Consider the following 19233-nt stretch of genomic DNA (forward strand, 5'->3'; position numbering starts at 1 on the left):
TTTTTTACTTGGGTCAAACATTTCGAGTAGCCTTCCACAAGCTTCCCACAATACGTTGGGTGAATTTTGGCCCAATCCTCCTGACAGAGCTAGTGTAACAGAGTCAGGTTTGGAGGCCTCCTTGCTCGCATACTCTTTTTCAGGTCTGCCCACAAATTTTCTATAGGATTGAGGTCAGGGCTTTGTGATGGCCACTCCAATACCTTGACTTTGTTGTCCTTAAGCCATTTTGCCACAACTTTGGTGTCACGGCCATTTAAAGGAGTGAACCAAGGCGCAGCGTTTTGAGCGTACATACTTATTTATATATTTACCGATGTCGCCAACAAAAACAATAAATATCAAAACGACACGTGACGCCAACGTAGTGCATTCAGGCAACTAACAAGGACAACTACCCACAATCCCACTTGGAAATGGCAACCTAAATAGGCTCCCCAATCAGAGACAACGATAAACAGCTGTCTCTGATTGGGAACCCATCCAGGCCACCATCAACCTAATTACCCCTAGACAATACAAAATCCCCATAGATAACAAAAAGCCTAGACAAGACAAAAACCCATAGACAATACAAAAACTAAACAAACCACCCCTGTCACACCCTGACCTAACCAAATAATAAAGAAACCAAATATAACTAAAGTCAGGGCGTGACATTTGGAAGTATGCTTGGGGTCATTGCCCATTTGGAAGACCCATTTCAGACCAAGCTTTAACTTTCCTGACTGATGTCTTGAGATGTTGCTTCAATATATCCATATAATTTTCCTTCCACATGAAGCCATCTATTTTGTGAAGTGCACCAGTCCCTCCTGCAGCAAAGAGGCCCCACAACATGATGCTGCCACCCCCCTGCTTCACAGTTAGGATTGTGTTCTTCAGCTTGCAAGCATCCCCCTTTTTCCTCCAAACATAACGATGGTCATTATGGCCAAACAGTTCTATTTTTGTTTCATCAAACCAGAGGACATTTCTCCAAAAAGTATGGCCTTTCAGGTTATGTCGATTTAGGACTTGTTTTACTGTGGATATAGATACTTTTTGTACCTCTTTCCTCCATCATCTTCACAAGAACGTCTCCTTCCTGAGGGGGATGATGGCTGTGTGGTCCCATGGTGTTTATACTTGCGTACTATTGTTTGTACAGATGAACGTGGTACCTTCAGGCATTTAGAAATTGCTCCCAAAGATGAATCAGACTTGTGGAGGTCTACAATTTTTTTCAGAGGTCTTGGCTGATTTCTTTTGATTTCTCCATGATGTCAAGCAAAAAGGCACTGAGGTACAGGTACACCTCCAATTGACTCAAATGATGTCATTTAGCCTATCATAAGCTTCTAAAGCCATGACATAATTTTGGGGGATTTTCCAAGCTGTTTAAAGGCACAGTCAACTTAGATGATGTAAACTTCTGACCCACTGGAATTGTGATACAGTGAATTATAAGTGAAATAATCTGTCTCTGAACAATTGTTGGAAGAAGTACTGGAAGAATACTTCATGTACAAAGTAGATGTCCTAACCGACTTGCCAAAACTATAGTTTGTTAACAAGAAATTTGTGGAGTGGTTGAAAAATTAGTTTTAATGACTCCAACCTAAGTGTATGTAAACTTCCGACTTCAACTGTATGTGGTTGTTTCCTGTGTTATACCCCAGTAGAGCAGCAGAACATGGACAGAGAGACTACGAAACTCCTAAAGCAGCCTGTGTGCATAAACATGAGCGGAATGTAGATTGTGTGTATATAGGCCTACTGAACACAATAAGGGCATCAAAAAGTGGAGATTTTGGGTCACCCAAACCAAAGATTTAAATTGGAGAGAAAAATAGATGTGTGTGTGTGAGGAAGAGAGTGTGTGTGTGTGTGTGTGTGTGTGTCTGTATATGCAGGTGTACTATCTCACCTGTAGTGGATGACTGGTGGGTTAGCTTTGGCAGAGCAGTGGAACTTTACCAGATTGCCCTCCATTATGGGCTGGGGCTCCACAGATAGGTTGACCAGGGGCAGGTCTACATGGGAGAGAACAGAGGGTTAGTCTATAAACCAATGCCAGAGTATGGTGTTAATATTAGCACAGCCTCAAGTCCTGCCGAGACTGAGGCTGTCCTATGGACATCGTACAGGTGAGTCTGTGCCTGGGTCGTGCTCGTTAGGGCACGCTACCAAAATGGAATTTACAAAATTTGTAATAATTTTGTATTGGACAAGTCAAAATCAATATAAAATTTTACTGGTCACATACACACATTTATCAGATGTTATTACGGGTGTAGCAAAATGCTTGAGTTCCTAGCTCCAAAAGTACAGTAGTAACTAACAATTTCAAGCATTTCATAAGTGTCAAAGGCTTTTATTGACAATTACATGATGCAAAGAGACAATATTTGCAGTGCTGATCCTTCTCTTTCAAGACCTCTGCAATCCGCCCTGGCATGTTGTCAATTAACTTATGGGCCACATCCTGATCGATGGCAGCCCATTCTTGCATAATCAATGCTTGGAGTTTGTCAGAATTTGTGGGTTTTCGTTTGTCCACCCGCCTCTTGAGGATTGACCACAAGTTCTCAATGGGATTAAGGGCTGGGGAGTTTCTTGGCCATGGACCCAAAATATCGATGTTTTGTTCCCCGCACCACTTAGTTATCACTTTTGCCTTATGGTAAGGTGCTCCATCATGCTGGAAAAGGCATTGTTTGTCACCAAACTGTTCCTGGATGGTTGGGAGAAGTTGCTCTTGGAGGATGTGTTGGTACCATTCTTTATTCATGGCTGTGTTCTTAGGCAAAATTGTGAGTGAGCCCACTCCCTTGGCTGAGAAGCAACCCCACACATGAATGGTCTCAGGATGTTTTACTGTTGGCATGACACAGGACTGATGGTAGCGCTCACCTTGTCTTCTCCGGACAAGCTTTTTTCCAGATGCCCCAAACAATCAGAAAGGGGATTCATCAGAGAAAAGTACTTTATCCCAGTCCTCAGCAGTCCAATCCCTGTACCTTTTGCAGAATATCAGTCTGTCCCTGATGTTTTTCCTGGAGAGAAGTGGCTTCTTTGCTGCCCTTCTTGACACCAGGCCACCCTCCAAAAGTCTTCACCTCAGTGTGCATGCAGATGCACTCACACCTGCCTGCTGCCATTCCTGAGCAAGCTCTGTACTGGTGGTGCCCCGATCCCACAGCTGAATCAACTTTAGTAAACGGTCCTGGCACTTGCTGGACTTTCTTGGGCGCCCTGAAGCCTTCTTCACAACAATTGAACCGCTTTCCTTGAAGTTCTTGATGATCCGATAAATGGTTGATTTAGGTGCAATCTTACTGGCAGCAATATCCTTGCCTGTGAAGCCCTTTTTGCGTAAAGCAATGATGACGGCATGTGTTTCCTTACAGGTAACCATGTTTGACAGAGGAAAAACAATGATTCCAAGTACCACCCTCCTTTTGAAGCTTCCAGTCTGTTATTCGAACTCAATCAGCATGACAGAGTGATCTCCAGCCTTGTCCTCGTCAACATTCACACCTGTGCTAACGAGAGAATCACTGACATGACGTCATCTGGTCCTTTTGTGGCAGGGCTGAAATGCAGTGGAAATGTTTTTGGGGGATTCCGTGCATTTGCATGACAAAGAGGGACTTTGCAATTATTTGCAATTCATCTTATCACTCTTCATAACGTTCTGGAGTATATGCAAATTCCCATCATACAAACTGAGGCAGCAGACTTTGTGAAAATTAATATTTGTGTCATTCTCAAAACTTTTGGCCACGACTGTACATTTGAAATAAGTAAAGCAGTATGTAAACATTACTAAAGTGAATAGTGTTCCATTGTTAAAGTGACCAGTGATTCCATGTCTATGTATATAGGGCAGCAGCCTCTAAGGTGCATGGTTGAGTAACCGGGTGGTAATCGGCTAGTGATGCTATTTAACATTCTGATGGCCTTGAGATAGAAGCAATTTTTCAGTCTCTCTGACCCAGCTTTGATGCACCTGTACTGACCTCACTTTCTGGATGGTAAAGGGGTGAATAGGCCTTGGCTTGGGTGGTTGATGTCCTTGATTATCTTTTTGCCCTTCCTGTGACATCGGGTGCTGTAGGTGTCTTGGAGGACAGGCAGTGTGCCCACGGTGATGCAATGGGCAGACCGCACCACCCTCTGGAGAGCCCTGCAGTTGCAGGCAGTGCAATTGCCACAACTGTAAACATTTGTGAGGTTCTTAGGGCACAAGCCACATTTCTTCAGCTTCCTGAGGTTGAAGAGGTGCTGTTGCGCCTTCTTCACAACACTGTCTGTGTGGTTGAATCATTTCAGATTGTCAGTGATGTGTATACGCAGGAACTTGTAGCTTTTCTCCTTCTCCACTGAGGTCCCGTCGATGTGGATAGGGTTGTGCTCCCTCTGCTGTTTCATGAAGTCCACAATCAGCTCCTTTGTTTTGTTGGCATCGAGGGAGAGGTTACTTTCCTGGCACCACTCCGCCAGGGCCCTCAACTCCTCCCTGTAGGGGGTCTCGTCATTGTTGGTAATTAGGCCTACTACTGTTGTGTCGTCTACAAAAGTTATTGAGTTGGAGGCCTGCGTTGCCACGCAGTCATGGGTGAACAGGGAGTACAGGAGGGGGACTGTGCACGCACCCTTGTAGGGCCCCAGTGTTGAGGATCAGAGAAGGGGAGGTGTTGTTTCCTACCGTCACCACCTGGGGTCGGTCCATCAGGAAGACTGGGATAGGGAGAGATTGAATATGTCCGTAAACACTGTCTGCGGATGCGGCTAGGGAAGCCGTCTGGGCCGGCAGCCCTGCGAGGCTAACGCGCTTAAATGTCTCAGTCACGTCGGCCACGGAGAAGGAGAGGTGTTTAGCTTGTCCGGGAGCAAAACGTCTGTGTCCGCTACATGGCTGATAGTCCCTTTGTAATTCATGATTGTTTCATGTCTGATCCATTGAATTGCAACTCTACTTTGTCTCTGTACTTACGTTTTTGCCTGTTTGATTGCCTTACGGAGGGAATAACTACACTGTTTGTATTCAACCTTATGCCGAGTCACCTTGTCATGGTTAAATGTGGTGGTTCGCACTTTAAGTTTTGCACGAATGGTACCGTCTATCCACTGTTTCTGATTTGGATAGGTTTAAATAGTCACAGTGGGAACAACGTTGCATATACACTTCCTATTGAACTCAGTCACCGTGTCCATGTATTTGTCAATGTTATTCTCAGAGGCTACCTGGAACATATCCCAGTCCATGTGATCAAAACAATCTTGAAGCATGGATTCCGATTGGTCAGACTTGCGTTGAACAGACCTTAGCAAGGTAAAGTTTCTGCCTATAGGAAGGGAGAAGCAGAATGAAGTCGTGATCTGATAGCGTGAGTACTACAGTCAATGTGTTGATAGAACTTCGGTAGCGTTTTCCTCAAATTTGCTTTGTTAAAATCCCCAGCCTCAATAAATGCAGCCTCAGGATATGTGGTTTCCAGTTCGCACAAAGCCCAGTGTAGCTCAGCTTGTCGTAGTTTCGGCTTTAGGGGAATATACACAGCTGTGACTATAACGAAAGATAATTTTCTTGGGAGGTAATACGGTTGGCATTTGATTGTGAGGTTTTTTAGGTTTGGTGAACAAAAGTACTTGATTGTCTGTAGGTTATCACAATCTCATCATGACTAGTTAATCATGAAAGATACACCACTGCCTTTATTCTTCCCGGAGATTTCTTTATTCCTGTCTGCGCGATGTACTGAGAACCCAGCTGGCTGTATGGACGGGGACAGTATATCCGGAGAGAGCCATGATTCCGTGAAACAGTATGTTACAGACCCTGATGTTTTTCTGGAAGGAGCTCCTCTACTTCATTATCCAGAGACTGAACATTAGCGAGTAATATACTCGGAAGCAGTGGATGGTGTGCACGCCTCCTGAGTCGGACTAGAAGTCCAGGCCGAATACCTCTTCTCAGCCAGCAGCGTCTTGGAGCAGCCTCTGGGATAAGTTCAATTGCCCTGGGGGGTACGGACAAAATATCAAATTCGGGAAAGTCGTATTCCTGGTCGTAATCTTGGTGAGAGACCGTCGCTCTGATATCCAATAGTTATTTCTGGCTGTATGTAATAATGCTAAAAAGTCCAGCTAATCCCCATTAGAGAGGATGTGTTAACCAACATTGGATATGACGACAGCATCTAGGGCTCAATGAAATTAAAGGCATAGTTCAGGATTTTGGCAATGAAGCCCTTTACTTCAGTCAGATGAATGAGTGGATACTATTTTTATGTTTCTGCGTGCAATTTGAAGGATGCTGCTATCAAACCTTTGCCCAATTGCTAACTAGCGTTAGCTTGACTGGAATATTGCTAACTAGCATTAGCTTGACTATTGGAAGTCTATGGGAACAGCTAGCATGCTAGATTTTCAGTCATTTCGCCTATGCTAGCTAGCATTGGCTCTCGAAACTAACTAACTTTCTTCTTACTGGATGCAGATACATACAAATGGTATCCATAAGTTAATCTGACTCTTTGGAAGTAAATATCGCCATCCCTTTAAACACCCAGTGCAGCATTTGCTGAAATAGTGATTAACGACATATTGCGGTTATTTGAAATTGTAAAATGGTTAATTCGGTTCCCTATTAGCTTTTGCAGAAGCAGCAACTATTCTTCCTACAACAAAATCAGACTTAAAGGGGCATTTCACCCTGGCTCTGTCATAGCATACAGTCATTACTATATTCACAACATTATGTTTTTAATCATAAACATCACAATTATCCAAACCACAAGCTAGAACTAGCACATTTTAATTTCACAGGTAGAATTGAGAAGTTTCGACTCCCTTTGTATTCGTCTGCTCATAGTGAACCACAAAGTCTGGCATTCATAGCGAATGCTGATCGTGCCCACAAACTTGAATAATGACGTTGTTTACTTCGTACGACCGACACACAGTAATCTCAGAACTTCTAAAGGCAAGTTTTTTTAGAAAACGTTTGTTTTTCACAGTTTTTCATCCTGCCCGTGTAGTGTTCTGTGCCTGGCAGTGCTAATTACAAACAAGATTTATCCCGCTTCTGCCAGTGGCTTGTGGCTATCAAGAATGATGCGGTGACCAAAGACTATCAGAGGGATTTTCAGGCTTAACTGATGGGGAATCCATTTCGACGACAGCTGAGAAGTGATGCGATACCATCCATTTTCCCCCCCATTTATAACAAAGATTTAAGATTCTGAATTACAGGTAACCTAAAGTTAGCTAGCTTGCTAGCCTAGCCAGCCAAGTTAGCTATCTTTTGGTATATACCAACATGCAAATATTTAAACATGTTAAGTTTGCTGAAGCCAGCAGCATACCACCCTGCATACCACTGCTGGCTTGCTTCTGAAGCTAAGCAGGGTTGGTCCTGGTCAGGCCCTGGATGGGAGACCAGATGCTGCTGGAAGTGGTGTTGGAGGGCCAGTAGGAGGCACTCTTTCCTCTGGTCTAAACAAAGATCCCAATGCCCCAGGGCAGTGATTGGGGACACTGCTCTGTGTAGGGTGCCGTCTTTCGGATGGGACGTTAAACGGGTGTCCTGACTCTGAGGTCATTAAAGATCCCATGGCACTTATCGTAAGAGTAGGGGTGTTAACTTCTCACGAGTCACCAACCCTGATCCGGTAGCACCCCCCCCCCCCACTGAGTAGCATAGCTAGCATAGCGTCACAAGTAACTTGTAGCATCTAAATATCATTAAATCACAAGTCCAAGACACCAGATGAAAGATACAGGTCTTGTGAATAAAGCCACCATTTCAGATTTTTAAAATGTTTTACAGGGAAGACACAATATGTAAATCTATTAGCTAACAACGTTAGCAAAGGACACGATTTTTTTACTCCCAACAGCTTTTTCCTGCGTCAGTAGCTATCACTAATTCGACTAAATAAAAATATATATAGCCACTAACCAAGAAACAACTTCATAAGATGACAGTCTGATAACATATTTATGGTATAGCATAGTTTTTTGGGGGAAAAATTTGCATTTTTCAGGTATAAATCACAGTTCTACATTGCAGCTGCAATCTGAAATAGTGCTGACCCAGCCAGAACAATTACAGAGACCAACGTCATATAACGAATTACTCATCTTAAAACATTTCAGAAAAATACACAGCGTACAGATATTGAAAGCCCAACATCTGGTGAATCCAAACAATATTTCAGATTTATTAAATGTTTTATAACGAAAACAAAATGTAGCGCTAAATTAGCATAGCTATACCAGGCAGATTCGGCTAGGCGCCCACGGCCAGTTCACATGCACAACAGATATGATATAACATCGTAAATTGGGTCTTACTATGGCTGATCTTTCATCAGAATGTTGATCAAAGTGTCCTTTGTCAAGATGAGTCGTTGGTTCCGTTCAGAATTGTTCCTTTCCCACTCCATTTAGAACAGGTACTGGTCGAGTGGCACGGATCTCTCAAACGTAAATAAAATCAGACAACGGAACACCACAAAACTCCCGAAAAAATTCAAATAATCTGATTAAACTATATTGAAAAAACATACATTACGATGATCTGGTCACATGTATCAAACAAACTTCGAGACGGAGATAGTTTTCATCCATAATGGCCGCACAACAGAAGACAATCGCAGCTACAAGTCGCACGATTTAGACAACCGGAAGTTGTCGGTCACGCCAAAGAATTAGCTCTCATTTCACGTCAGTCCCAGATAAACAAGATATTTTTCCTCTGACGTCCTCTTGACACCCAGAGGAAGGCCAATGAGGTGTGTTTCGGGTCATAGGGGGCACGACCATATATAGGCAGAGCGTTGAAGCTGGCATACACATCTTGCTTTTTTCTTCTTGGTCATGGAAAGTGCTGTCAAATGACTTCTGTATCACTCAGAGACAAAATTGAAACGGTTTTAGAAACTAGAGATTGTTTTCTTTCCAATGGTATTATTTATATGCATATAGTAAGAGCAATAATTGAATAAGAGGCAGTTTAATCTGTAGAGCAAATTATGCTAATGAAAAATAGCACCCCCTGTATTCTCAAGAAGTTAACCCCGGTGTCCTGGCTAAATTCCCAATCTGGCCCTCAACCATCACGGTCACCTAATAATCCCCAGTTTACAATTGGCTCATTCATCCCCCTCCTCTCCCCTGTAACTATTCCCCAGGTCGTTGCTGCAAATGAGAACGTGTTCTCAGTCAACTTACCTGGTAAAATAACGGATAAATAAATAAAATAAAATACAAATATATATACACTGTCAGTCAATTTGGCCTATTCCATGGTAGTCACTGCAAGACTGGTAGCTACCTTCAGCAGAGCAAACATGGTTGTACTGATGTAAGCTAGCTAATGTTACCAAATAAAGAGTATCTCAATTGGTAGACATCTACTCCACCTGTCTGGAAAACACTCCGTTACTAAAAATAGAATTGTCAATATAGCTACAGTAACTAACTCATGTGTATAAATCATTTATGGTTGGTTCATTGGTTCTCAGCTGGCTAGCAAGCTTGCTGCCAATTTAGTGAGGCTACTAAGCAAACAGCAAGCTGAAAATATTGAAATGTCCTTTGTGCTGCCATCCTGTTAGAAGGTAACAGATTATTTTATTACAATAGTTAAAATGGATTTTCATTGTGTTCCATGGTGTTATTTGCCCCCTAGTGGAGCTTTCTGGTACTTAGACTGTACGCAATCAGGAAGTAGAGAATTCGTTCTGCACGCTTAGAAGCAGCTAAAAACAACGCTACGGTGCAGGTCTTTCAGTGTAGTTATTTCTTGTCACGCTTCAGCCTTGGAAAATATTTGTTTGTAAGTTCGATTCAAGCATTTAGCTAATGATGATAATCTTGTTATTGATAGAGTTTCTTACATATCAATGTTGGTTGGTTGCATTTACTCACAAATTGCAATGCCTTTCATGTATGATGTTAGCTGTATTACTTTGCTCGTGCGTCATGCAAACGAATTGTAAAATATACAATACTGTATTTTTGTTACTGTTTCTAGTGTAATATGCCTTGTTATTCTACATAGATGGTTGTACATTATTAGAGTAATGAAAGGAGTTAGTCAATTACCATATGAGAAAGCAATTAGCTATATGGTTTGGCATCATGCCAGATGCATGGTACCGTAGCACGTGCTTTGTATTCATGCAACTTCAAATGTATAATGTACAGCTACAGTATGTTGGTGTGAATTGAATACTAAAGTATATTCTTTTCTGTGTTTTGCAGTTTTACAACATAAACGTTTTCAATATATTCATTCAAGAAAATTCACGCCTTGGGAGTTTTATTGAAGATTTAGTTGTTAGCTATCTGTCTAGTTTTGCATGGGAACGCAACTCAAGGGCAGAATATCCTTGTTAGGTATACTTTGCTAGCCAGTCAAATATAGATAAATCCAATTAGTGGAGTGGTTAAATTGTGTGTTTTGTTGTAGGTGGTACAGAATCTGAGTTCACCAACATGCACTTCAAACCTATAGCTCTGCACAAGGTGAAGGTAAGTTGGCCAAAATATTTACAAGCTGACAGCTAAGATAGGTCCATTTACCGTAAGCATGGTATAAACATGAATTGGGTAGTGTTTGTATGAATTGTGTTATGGGGTTACAGGTGATTAGACTTAGTCTGAGGACCACAGAGTACCTTCCAGACCATGTAATCCATTTAGTTTATCTCTCTTCACCTTTTTTCTAAAACTCAGGTTATCTGAAGTCATTCCACGGTGCCCTGCTGAAAAATACCCCAAAGTGGGGGCCTTTTTGGGTACACAAGCATGAGGGAGGGGACACACCTTACGGTTATGGAGCACAACAGATTGTGGGACAGACACCACCACCAAGGAACACTGAAAGGTATACAATCAAGACTACAACAGTAATGACACAACCGCTTTATTCTCTCTGCAGATTCTCAAAACACAATACAAATTTCTGTGGAAAGGGCAACTATTGACAAGAATTATCTGTCAAAGTCAATGGGCTGGGGGAGGTTTACAGACAGTACTTTGAGATGAGGGAGTTTTGGTTGTGCAGGGTTATGCTTAGACAGTTAATGTGTTGAGTGATTTAGGTGCAATTTCTTATCAATCTCCCATACATAAATTCATACTGTGCAAGAACCGCCTTCCTAAGACTTTTCACACCTTTAGCCCAGCCCATTCACATTGTTGACTGATCCTTCCTCTAAAAAGCAGCTCCTAATGTCCCCTCATTGTGCCTAAACAATATGCTAGATGGTAAAGATATCAACTGAATGGGACCAACAAAGGCATGTTGTCCTACGTCCCTTCCACAAAGTGTAAAATGCTAAGACCACAACCGTATCTTTCCAGGAGAAGTGCAGCACCAGGAAATCTTCTGCAAGAGGACCATCTAGTTGGTGGTTAAGAAGCCCTACACCACTTTTGGGTGGGAGTCTTATCTTAGCTAGCCGTTCAGGACAAGGCCATCACAATAAGCACAAGGAGTCTCAGCTTCCCCAGCCCACTATTGCCAGTGTGCCTTATAAAGGACTATGGCTGCGTTTACACAGGCAGCCCAATTCTGATCCTTTTTTCACTAATTGGTCTTTTGACCAATCAGATCAGATCTTATAAGGATCTGATGTGATTAAGACCAATTAGTGGAATAAAATGATCAGAATTGGGCTGCCTGTGTAAACACAGCAAGTGTTGCTAAGCGTAAGACTATTTAGAACATTGGTCTCCAACCCTGTTCCTGGAAAGCTACACTCCTGTAGGTTTTCGCTCCAACCCCAGTTGTAACTAACCTGGTTCAGCTTATCAACCAGTTAACTATTTGAATCAGGTGTGCTAGATTAGGGTTGGAGTGAAAATCTACAGGATGGTAGCTCTCCAGGAACAGGGTTGGAGAGCCTTGATGTAGAACCCCCATAAAATAAATATGGATATTTTTTTATCAACCTTCAAAATATGTCTCCCATTATGGATTCACAGAATATATTTCTACTGAACAAAAATATAAACGCAACATGTAAAGTGTTGTTCCCATGTTTCATGAGCTGAAATAAAATATCCCAGGAATGTTCCCTATGCACAACAAGCTTATTTATTTTACATTTTGAGCACAAATTGGTTTACATCCCTGTTAGTGAGCATTTCTCCTTTACCAAGATCATCCATTCAACTGAAAGGTGTGGCATATCAAGAAGCTGATTAAACAGCACGATCATTACACAGGTACACCTTGTGCTGGGGACAATAAAAGGCCATTCTAAAATGTGCAGTTTTGTGACACAATACAATACCAAAGATGTTATAAGTTTTGAGGGAGAGTGAAATTGCCATCCTGACTGCAGGCATGTTCACCAGAGCTTTTGCCAAAGAATTGAATGTTCATTTCTCTACTATAAACCACTTCCAACGTTATATTAGAGAATGTGGCACTAAGTCCAACTGGTGGCACTAAGTCCAACTGGCCTCACAACCACAGACCACGTGCAACCACGCCAGCCCAGGAAATCCACTTCTTCACCTGCTAGATCCTCTGAGAGGGTGCTGAGGAGTGTTTCTGTCTTTAATAAAGCCCTTTTGTGGGTGAAAACTAATTTTGATTGGCTGGACCCTTGGCTGCACCCTTGCCCAGTCATGCGACATCCATAGATTAGAGCCGAATTAATTCATTTCAAGTGACTGGTTTCCTTATATGAACTGTAACGCAGTAAAATCTTTGAAATTGTTGCATGTTGCGTGTATATTTTTGTTCAGTGTATATATAAGCTGTACAGGGCTCTGTAGAATCAAACAGATGCTAGACATTCAGATATCCAAAGAATGTTTGGTTATTTGTTCAAATCTAAAATACAAGAGTATACACAATTTAATGCTAACTCAAAAGAACTGGGTATTCAACAACAGTGTTATATGGTAAAAGCAACATACTAAAAAATAGTATGAACAGTGTAGTATAGTTTAGTGTGTCTGAGTGTGTTTCAGGTGGAGAGACACCTGACACACGCGCAGAGAATAGTAGTTACAGATTATTACACCAGATAATGGGATTTACCTAAAGACTTTTAAAGACATCTTGTCTATTTCAAGTCTTCTGTCATTGATCGAGACAGGTGGGTGTCCACCCCAAGTGCTGCATGTCATGATGACAGAGAGCTGTCTTGATCAATGAGTGAGAAGACTTTAAAGAGACACAATGTTGGTGCACATATTGCTGGATAATTTTATGGAGCAAAAAATATATTTTGGGATTGAGGGCAGCATTTTCACTTTTGGATGAATAGCATGCCCAGAGTAAACTGCCTCCTACTCAGTCCCAGATGCTAATATATGCATAGTATTATTAGTATTGGATAGAAAACACTCTGAAGTTTCTAAAACTGTTTGAATGATGTCTGTGAGTATAACAGAACTCATATGGCAGGCAACAACCTGATAAAAAATCAGAACAGGAAGTGGGAAATCTGAGGTTTGTAGTTTTTGAACTCAGCCCCTATCGAATAAACAGTGGGATATGGGTTATTTTGCACTTCCTAAGGCTTCCACTAGATGTCAACCGTCTTTAGAACGTTGTTTTAGGCTTCTACCGTGAAGGGGGGCCGGATGAGAGCTGGTCTGGCAGCAGCCTCGTTCTCAGTCATGCGCGTTCACATCAGAGGTAGCTCTCGTTCCATTGCTTTTCTACAGACAATGGAATTCTCCGGTTGGAACATTATTGAACATTTATGATAAAAACATCCTAAAGATTGATTCTATACTTAGTTTGACAAGTTTCTACGACCTGTAATATAACTTTTTGAACTTTTCGTCCGACTGGACCTGAACGCGCGTTTGGATTTGGTTACCAAATGCCCTAACAAAAGAAGCTATTTGGACATAATTGATGGACTTTATGGAACAAATCAAACATTTATTGTGGAACTGGGATTCCTGGGAGTGCATTCTGATGAAGATCATCAAAGGTAAGTGAATATTTATAATGCAATTTCTAACTAATGTTGACGGCGCAACATGGCGGATATTTCTTTTGGCTGTTTTGGGCTCTGAGCGCCGTACTCAGATTATGCTTTTTCCATAAAGTTTTTTTGAAATCTGACACAGCGGTTGCATTAAGGAGAAGTTTATCTATATTTCCATGTATAACACATGTATTTTTATCAACATTTATAATGAGTATTTCTGTAAATTCACGTGGCTATCTGCAAAATCACTGCATGTTTTGGAACTACTGAACGTAACACGTCAATGTAAAATGAGATTTTTGGATATAAATATGAACTTTACCCGACCAAAACATACATGTATTGTGTAACATGAAGTCCTATGAGTGTCATCTGATGATCATCAAAGGTTAGTGAGTCATTTTATCTCTATTTGTGCTTTTTGTGACTCCTCTCTTTGGAGGGAAAAATGGCTGGGTTTTTCTGTGACTTGGTGGTGACCTAACATAATCGTTTGTGGAGCTTTCGCTGTAAAGCATTTTTTAAATCAGACACTGTGGCTGGATTAACGAGAATGTTATCTTTAAAATGGTGCCTAATACTTGTATGTTTGAGAAATTTGATTTATGAGATTTCTGTTGATTTGTATTTGGCGCCCTGCAATTTCATTGGCTGTTGGCGAGGGGTTCCGCTAGTCCCCAGTCCTAGACAGGTTTAATAACGGAGCATTTTCTAAATTAAAACTGCGATTACATTTCCAACAATATCTAGCCTAATAGAAAGAAATATGGCATAAGCCTCAACCTTTGCACAATGACCAGACTGCACAAATGAGCCTAGGTAGGTAGGCAGACAGTATCTACCTACAGTCATGTCTATGTAACTGATGTGAAATTGCTAGCTTTTTAGCGGGCTGCGCGCTAACAGCGTTTCAATTGGTGACGTCACTCGCTCTGAGACCTTGAAGTAGTTGTTCCCCTTGCTCTGCAAGAGCCGTGGCTTTTGTGGAGCGATGGGTAACGATGCTTTGTGGGAGGCAGTTGTTGATGTGTGCAGATGGTCCTGGTTCGAGCCTAGGTAGGGGCGAGGAGAGGGACGGAAGCAATACTGTTACATTGATGCTGTTGACCCAGATCACTGGTGGCTGCGGAAAAGGGGGGTGAGTGTAACCGATGTGAAATGGCTAGTTAGTTAGCGAGGTGCGTACCTAACAGCGTTTCAATCGGTGACGTCACTTGCTCTGAGACCTTGAAGTAGTTGTTCCCCTTGCTCTGCAAGAGCCGCGGCTTTTGTGGAGTGATGGGTAACGATGCTTCGAGGGTGGCTGTTGTTAATGTGTGCAGAGGGTCCCTGGTTCGAGTCGAGGTAGATGCGAGGAGAGGGATGGAAGCTATACTGTTACACTTAGGCAAATATTTCTATAGTAAAACCAGCTTCCGTTTTAGAGATGTATAAAATGTAATTTTATTGTAATGTAATTTTATTTATTTATTTATTGTTGTATCGTTTCTCCTCACTGTTTTCTAGTACACATAGCTAGCTGTTTGGAATCCTGTCTTGCGTGATGCCTATAATTTTGTGTGATTGAAATGCATCCAAGGTCATAATCATAACCAATGTCAACCCTTCGTCAATTATGTTACATAGCTAGCTAGTAAAATTATTTACAGTTGCTGATGTTACACGTTTGCTAACAATTTATAAATGTGAGGTGTGGCGCATAGTAAGTTAGCAGGCGCCAGGCTAACTAGCTATCCAACTCCAGTAATGTGCTAACGTTTGCTGGAAAACCTAGCTTTAGGTTTCTGGTTGTAACAGCGTAGCTTGCTGTTTAGTAACTCGCCATATCTATGACTAAAAAGGGAAGAGGTTTAATTAACAATCGAGATACAAGAGATTTCCGATTGTAGAACCTATCTTATTTTTAGTCATAGATATGGCTACAGGTAGTTGTTTAGCTAGCTAATTTAGCTAATTAGGTAGCAAAATATAAAATATTTTGATTTCTCCCCTGTAACACAGTAGTATGTTAGCCCAATATGGGTTTCAGTAGTTAAACTAATGTTAGCTAGCTAGCTAGGTGTCTTGCAGGAAAAATTACTTACTTAGCTAGACACCGTGTTTGTCATCTGCCCTCTTGGCGCTGGTATCGGCTGTAGCTGAGCTTCTAACGTTAGCTAAATCCAACTCTTTGTTTCGAATCCTCTTCGCTATATTCAGATTAAAACATGTATGATTGAATTTCAACTTGTAGCTAATAGATGGTCCATTGACAAATTCGTGTTGATGAGAGGAATCACCTGAAGTCATTGCGTCTGGTAAATTCTTTCAGTATTGCCTAAAGGATTGTTGTTAGGGGCCAGAGCCCGAAGCACCGCCCAACACAAGTTGTAGTCTTTCAGAGATTGTAAAAATGTGTCGGCTTGTATATTTAGCTATGATTCCGCCGATAGGAACATCGCTGAAAGACGTCCAATGGCTCTATCGAACAAGGACAACCATATCTAAACACACACAAACTTAAAGTGTGATCAGTGGAACGTAGAGCCTTCGCGAAATGCCACAAAGCAGGACTACATGTATTTTTAGATCTCACCCCCCATCAATGACCTTGAAGCCGTCATAGAGTGTATAATTCAGTGCGCAAAACCCTGACCTGCCTTCCTCCTGGGCATCTATGTCTGAAACACATCTCACTGTCCTAGAAATGTATCAGACATGATGAAAACAAGCCCAAATTCCCCCAGGGTGAAATTCCCCTTTAACCCCATCAATGACGATGGCCTGAGTTATGTCGCCAAGATAATCGTGAAACCATGAACAGGCGTCAGAGCTCAGGCCTTCAATAAAATAGCATGATCACCAGCTTTTGGCAGATCCACAAACAAAGTAGCACATTTCATTTTAGTCTCTTAAGCATTGACAAGAACATTAACAACTAAAGTCGTTGCTGTAATAGTGCTATGCCCAGGCCTAAACCCTGATTGGTTTACATTCAAAATACATTTCTCAAATAAAAAAGAGCAAAGTTGTACATTTACCAATGATTCAAGCATCTTAGCTAGACAAAGAAGCCTTGAAATGGGGTGGTAATTATTAAGATCACTACTATCCCCGCCCTTATGGATTGGCAGCACAAGAGCTGATGTCCATACTTGGGGAATATTTCCTGATAAATGTTACATAAAAAATGTGAGTTATTGAGCCAACAATGATGCACACTTAAGCAGAGCAGTATCCATTGGTCGTCCCCTGTGGATTTATTGTTGTCTGTTGCTAGCATAGCATCCAGGACTTCTTATTCTGTAAATAGCCCCCAAAAAAGCTTTTGCTATCATTTCTCTGATCATTCAGCAAGTTTCCCCTGACAGCATCCTGCCCAATATCATTGTGAATAGGCTTAGAAGTTTTTTGAAAGAGAGAGCCCAGTGAAATAAAATGGTGATTAAATGCATAAATGATGGCATTTTTTTCTGTAATGAGGTCAGTGTCTGAATTAATTTGTTGTGGCAGAGAGGAAGTAATAGTACCCTTCAGGGATTTGACAGTTTTCCAGAATCGTATTAATCACCAGTTTATTATTAATCACTCTTTCTGACACTGATAGTAACTCCTTATTTAGAATTTCAGTGAGCTCATTGGCTTTGTGTGCTGACATGTAGAGTGTGGAATCATCTGCATACATAGTCAATCTAGCTTTGTGTAAGACCAGTGGCAAATCATTTGTAAAAATAGAGAAGAGTAACGGCCCAAGGCAACTGCCCTGAAGGACACAACACTATACATATCTGACGTTAGAGAAGCTTCCATTGAAGAACACTGGATTCCATTAGATAAATAATTTTCCAACGACGTGATGTTAGGTGATGCAAAGCCATAGCAAGTGAATTATTTGTTTGTTTTTCTTTTCAATTACAATGTATGATCAATAACATCAAAGTCGGCACTTAAATCTAACAATACAGCTACAACTATCATCTTATTATGCATTTATTTAACCAATCATTAGTCCTCTGAGTCAGTGCAATACAAGTTGAGTAGTGCCCTTCTATATACATGCTGAAAGTCAGTAGTTAACTTGTTCTCTGAAAAATAGCACGGTATTTGGTCAAACAATTCTCTCCATCAATTTACTAAGAACATGCAGCAAACTGATTTGGCGGCTGTTCGAGCCAGCAAATGGTGCTTTACTATTCTTAGGCAGTGGAATTACTTTAGCTTCCTTCCACACCTGTGGACACACACTCCTTTGGGCTTTGGTTGAAGATATAGCAAAAAGGGGTGGCTACACAGTCTCCTACCATTCTCAATAGTTTCCCATCAAGGTTGTCTATATCTGGTGGCTTATCATTATTGATGGATAACAATAGTTTTTCCACCTCTCCCACACTAACTTGACCAAATTTAAAACAGCAATCCTTACTTTTCATTATTATATATGTTATACAAAAATATGATGTCTCACTGTTCAATATTGCCATTTCACTTCTGAGTTTTTCCACTTTAGTAGTGAAATAGTAAATGAAATGATTGGCAATATCAAAAGGTTTTGTTATAAATGACCCGTCAACTTCAATGAATGATGGGGGCTCTAACAGTTCTCACAGTTAGTTTCTTAAATGGTGCATGCTTGTTAACAATTGGCATTAATAATTTTACAAATACTTCCAGTGCTACATCTGGATCCACTTCCTCATACACAGACCAACATAAATTTGTTTTAAATTTTCAATAAAAGAGTCCTGAGAAAACATGTTTTATGATCTCTTATAAATTACTTTAGGCCCAACCTTTGGCACTTTGTCTTTCCTTGTTATTGCCACAATGTTATTTTCACTACAGCCAATGGGAACTGATATTGCTTTGGATCAAAGCCCTGCAGCATTAGTGAAGAGTTGATCAATACAAGTGGATGTCACAGATCCAACACTATTGGTATGCACTCTAGTTGGTTGAGTGATAACCTGGGTCATATTACAGGCATTAGTCACAGTTTGAAGCTTCCTCTTGAGAGGCCCGCTAGTTGCTAACCAGTCAATATTCAGGTCACCCAGAAAATAGACACATATTATCAAGCATTGCACACATATTATCCAAATACTGTCTTAGCACAAAATAATAGGCTTTAGATGAGGCAGGTGAACATACAACCACAACACTTCAACAACATTTGACATAAGATCCTCTCTAAGCTTTACAGGAAAATCAGTCTGAACATATTCAGCAACACCTCCTCCATAGGCATTCCTGTCTTTTCTGTAGATGTTACATCCTTGTATTGCTACTGCTG

The 19233-nt window shown here is 41.2% G+C and overlaps 1 protein-coding gene across 2 annotated transcripts in view; it reads right to left on the reverse strand.

The window, feature by feature from the left end:
* Positions 1-19233, reverse strand: part of LOC139584664 (kin of IRRE-like protein 3) — a 307744-nt gene that overhangs the window by 63143 nt on the left and 225368 nt on the right. For both annotated transcript variants that reach the window (XM_071416785.1, XM_071416774.1), the window contains exon 6: positions 1910-2015. In XM_071416785.1, coding sequence (XP_071272886.1) covers positions 1910-2015 — 106 coding nt within the window. The remainder of the gene's footprint in view (positions 1-1909; positions 2016-19233) is intronic.

The sequence above is a fragment of the Salvelinus alpinus genome, chromosome 1 (assembly GCF_045679555.1).
Source record: "Salvelinus alpinus chromosome 1, SLU_Salpinus.1, whole genome shotgun sequence".
Taxonomy (NCBI): domain Eukaryota; kingdom Metazoa; phylum Chordata; class Actinopteri; order Salmoniformes; family Salmonidae; genus Salvelinus; species Salvelinus alpinus.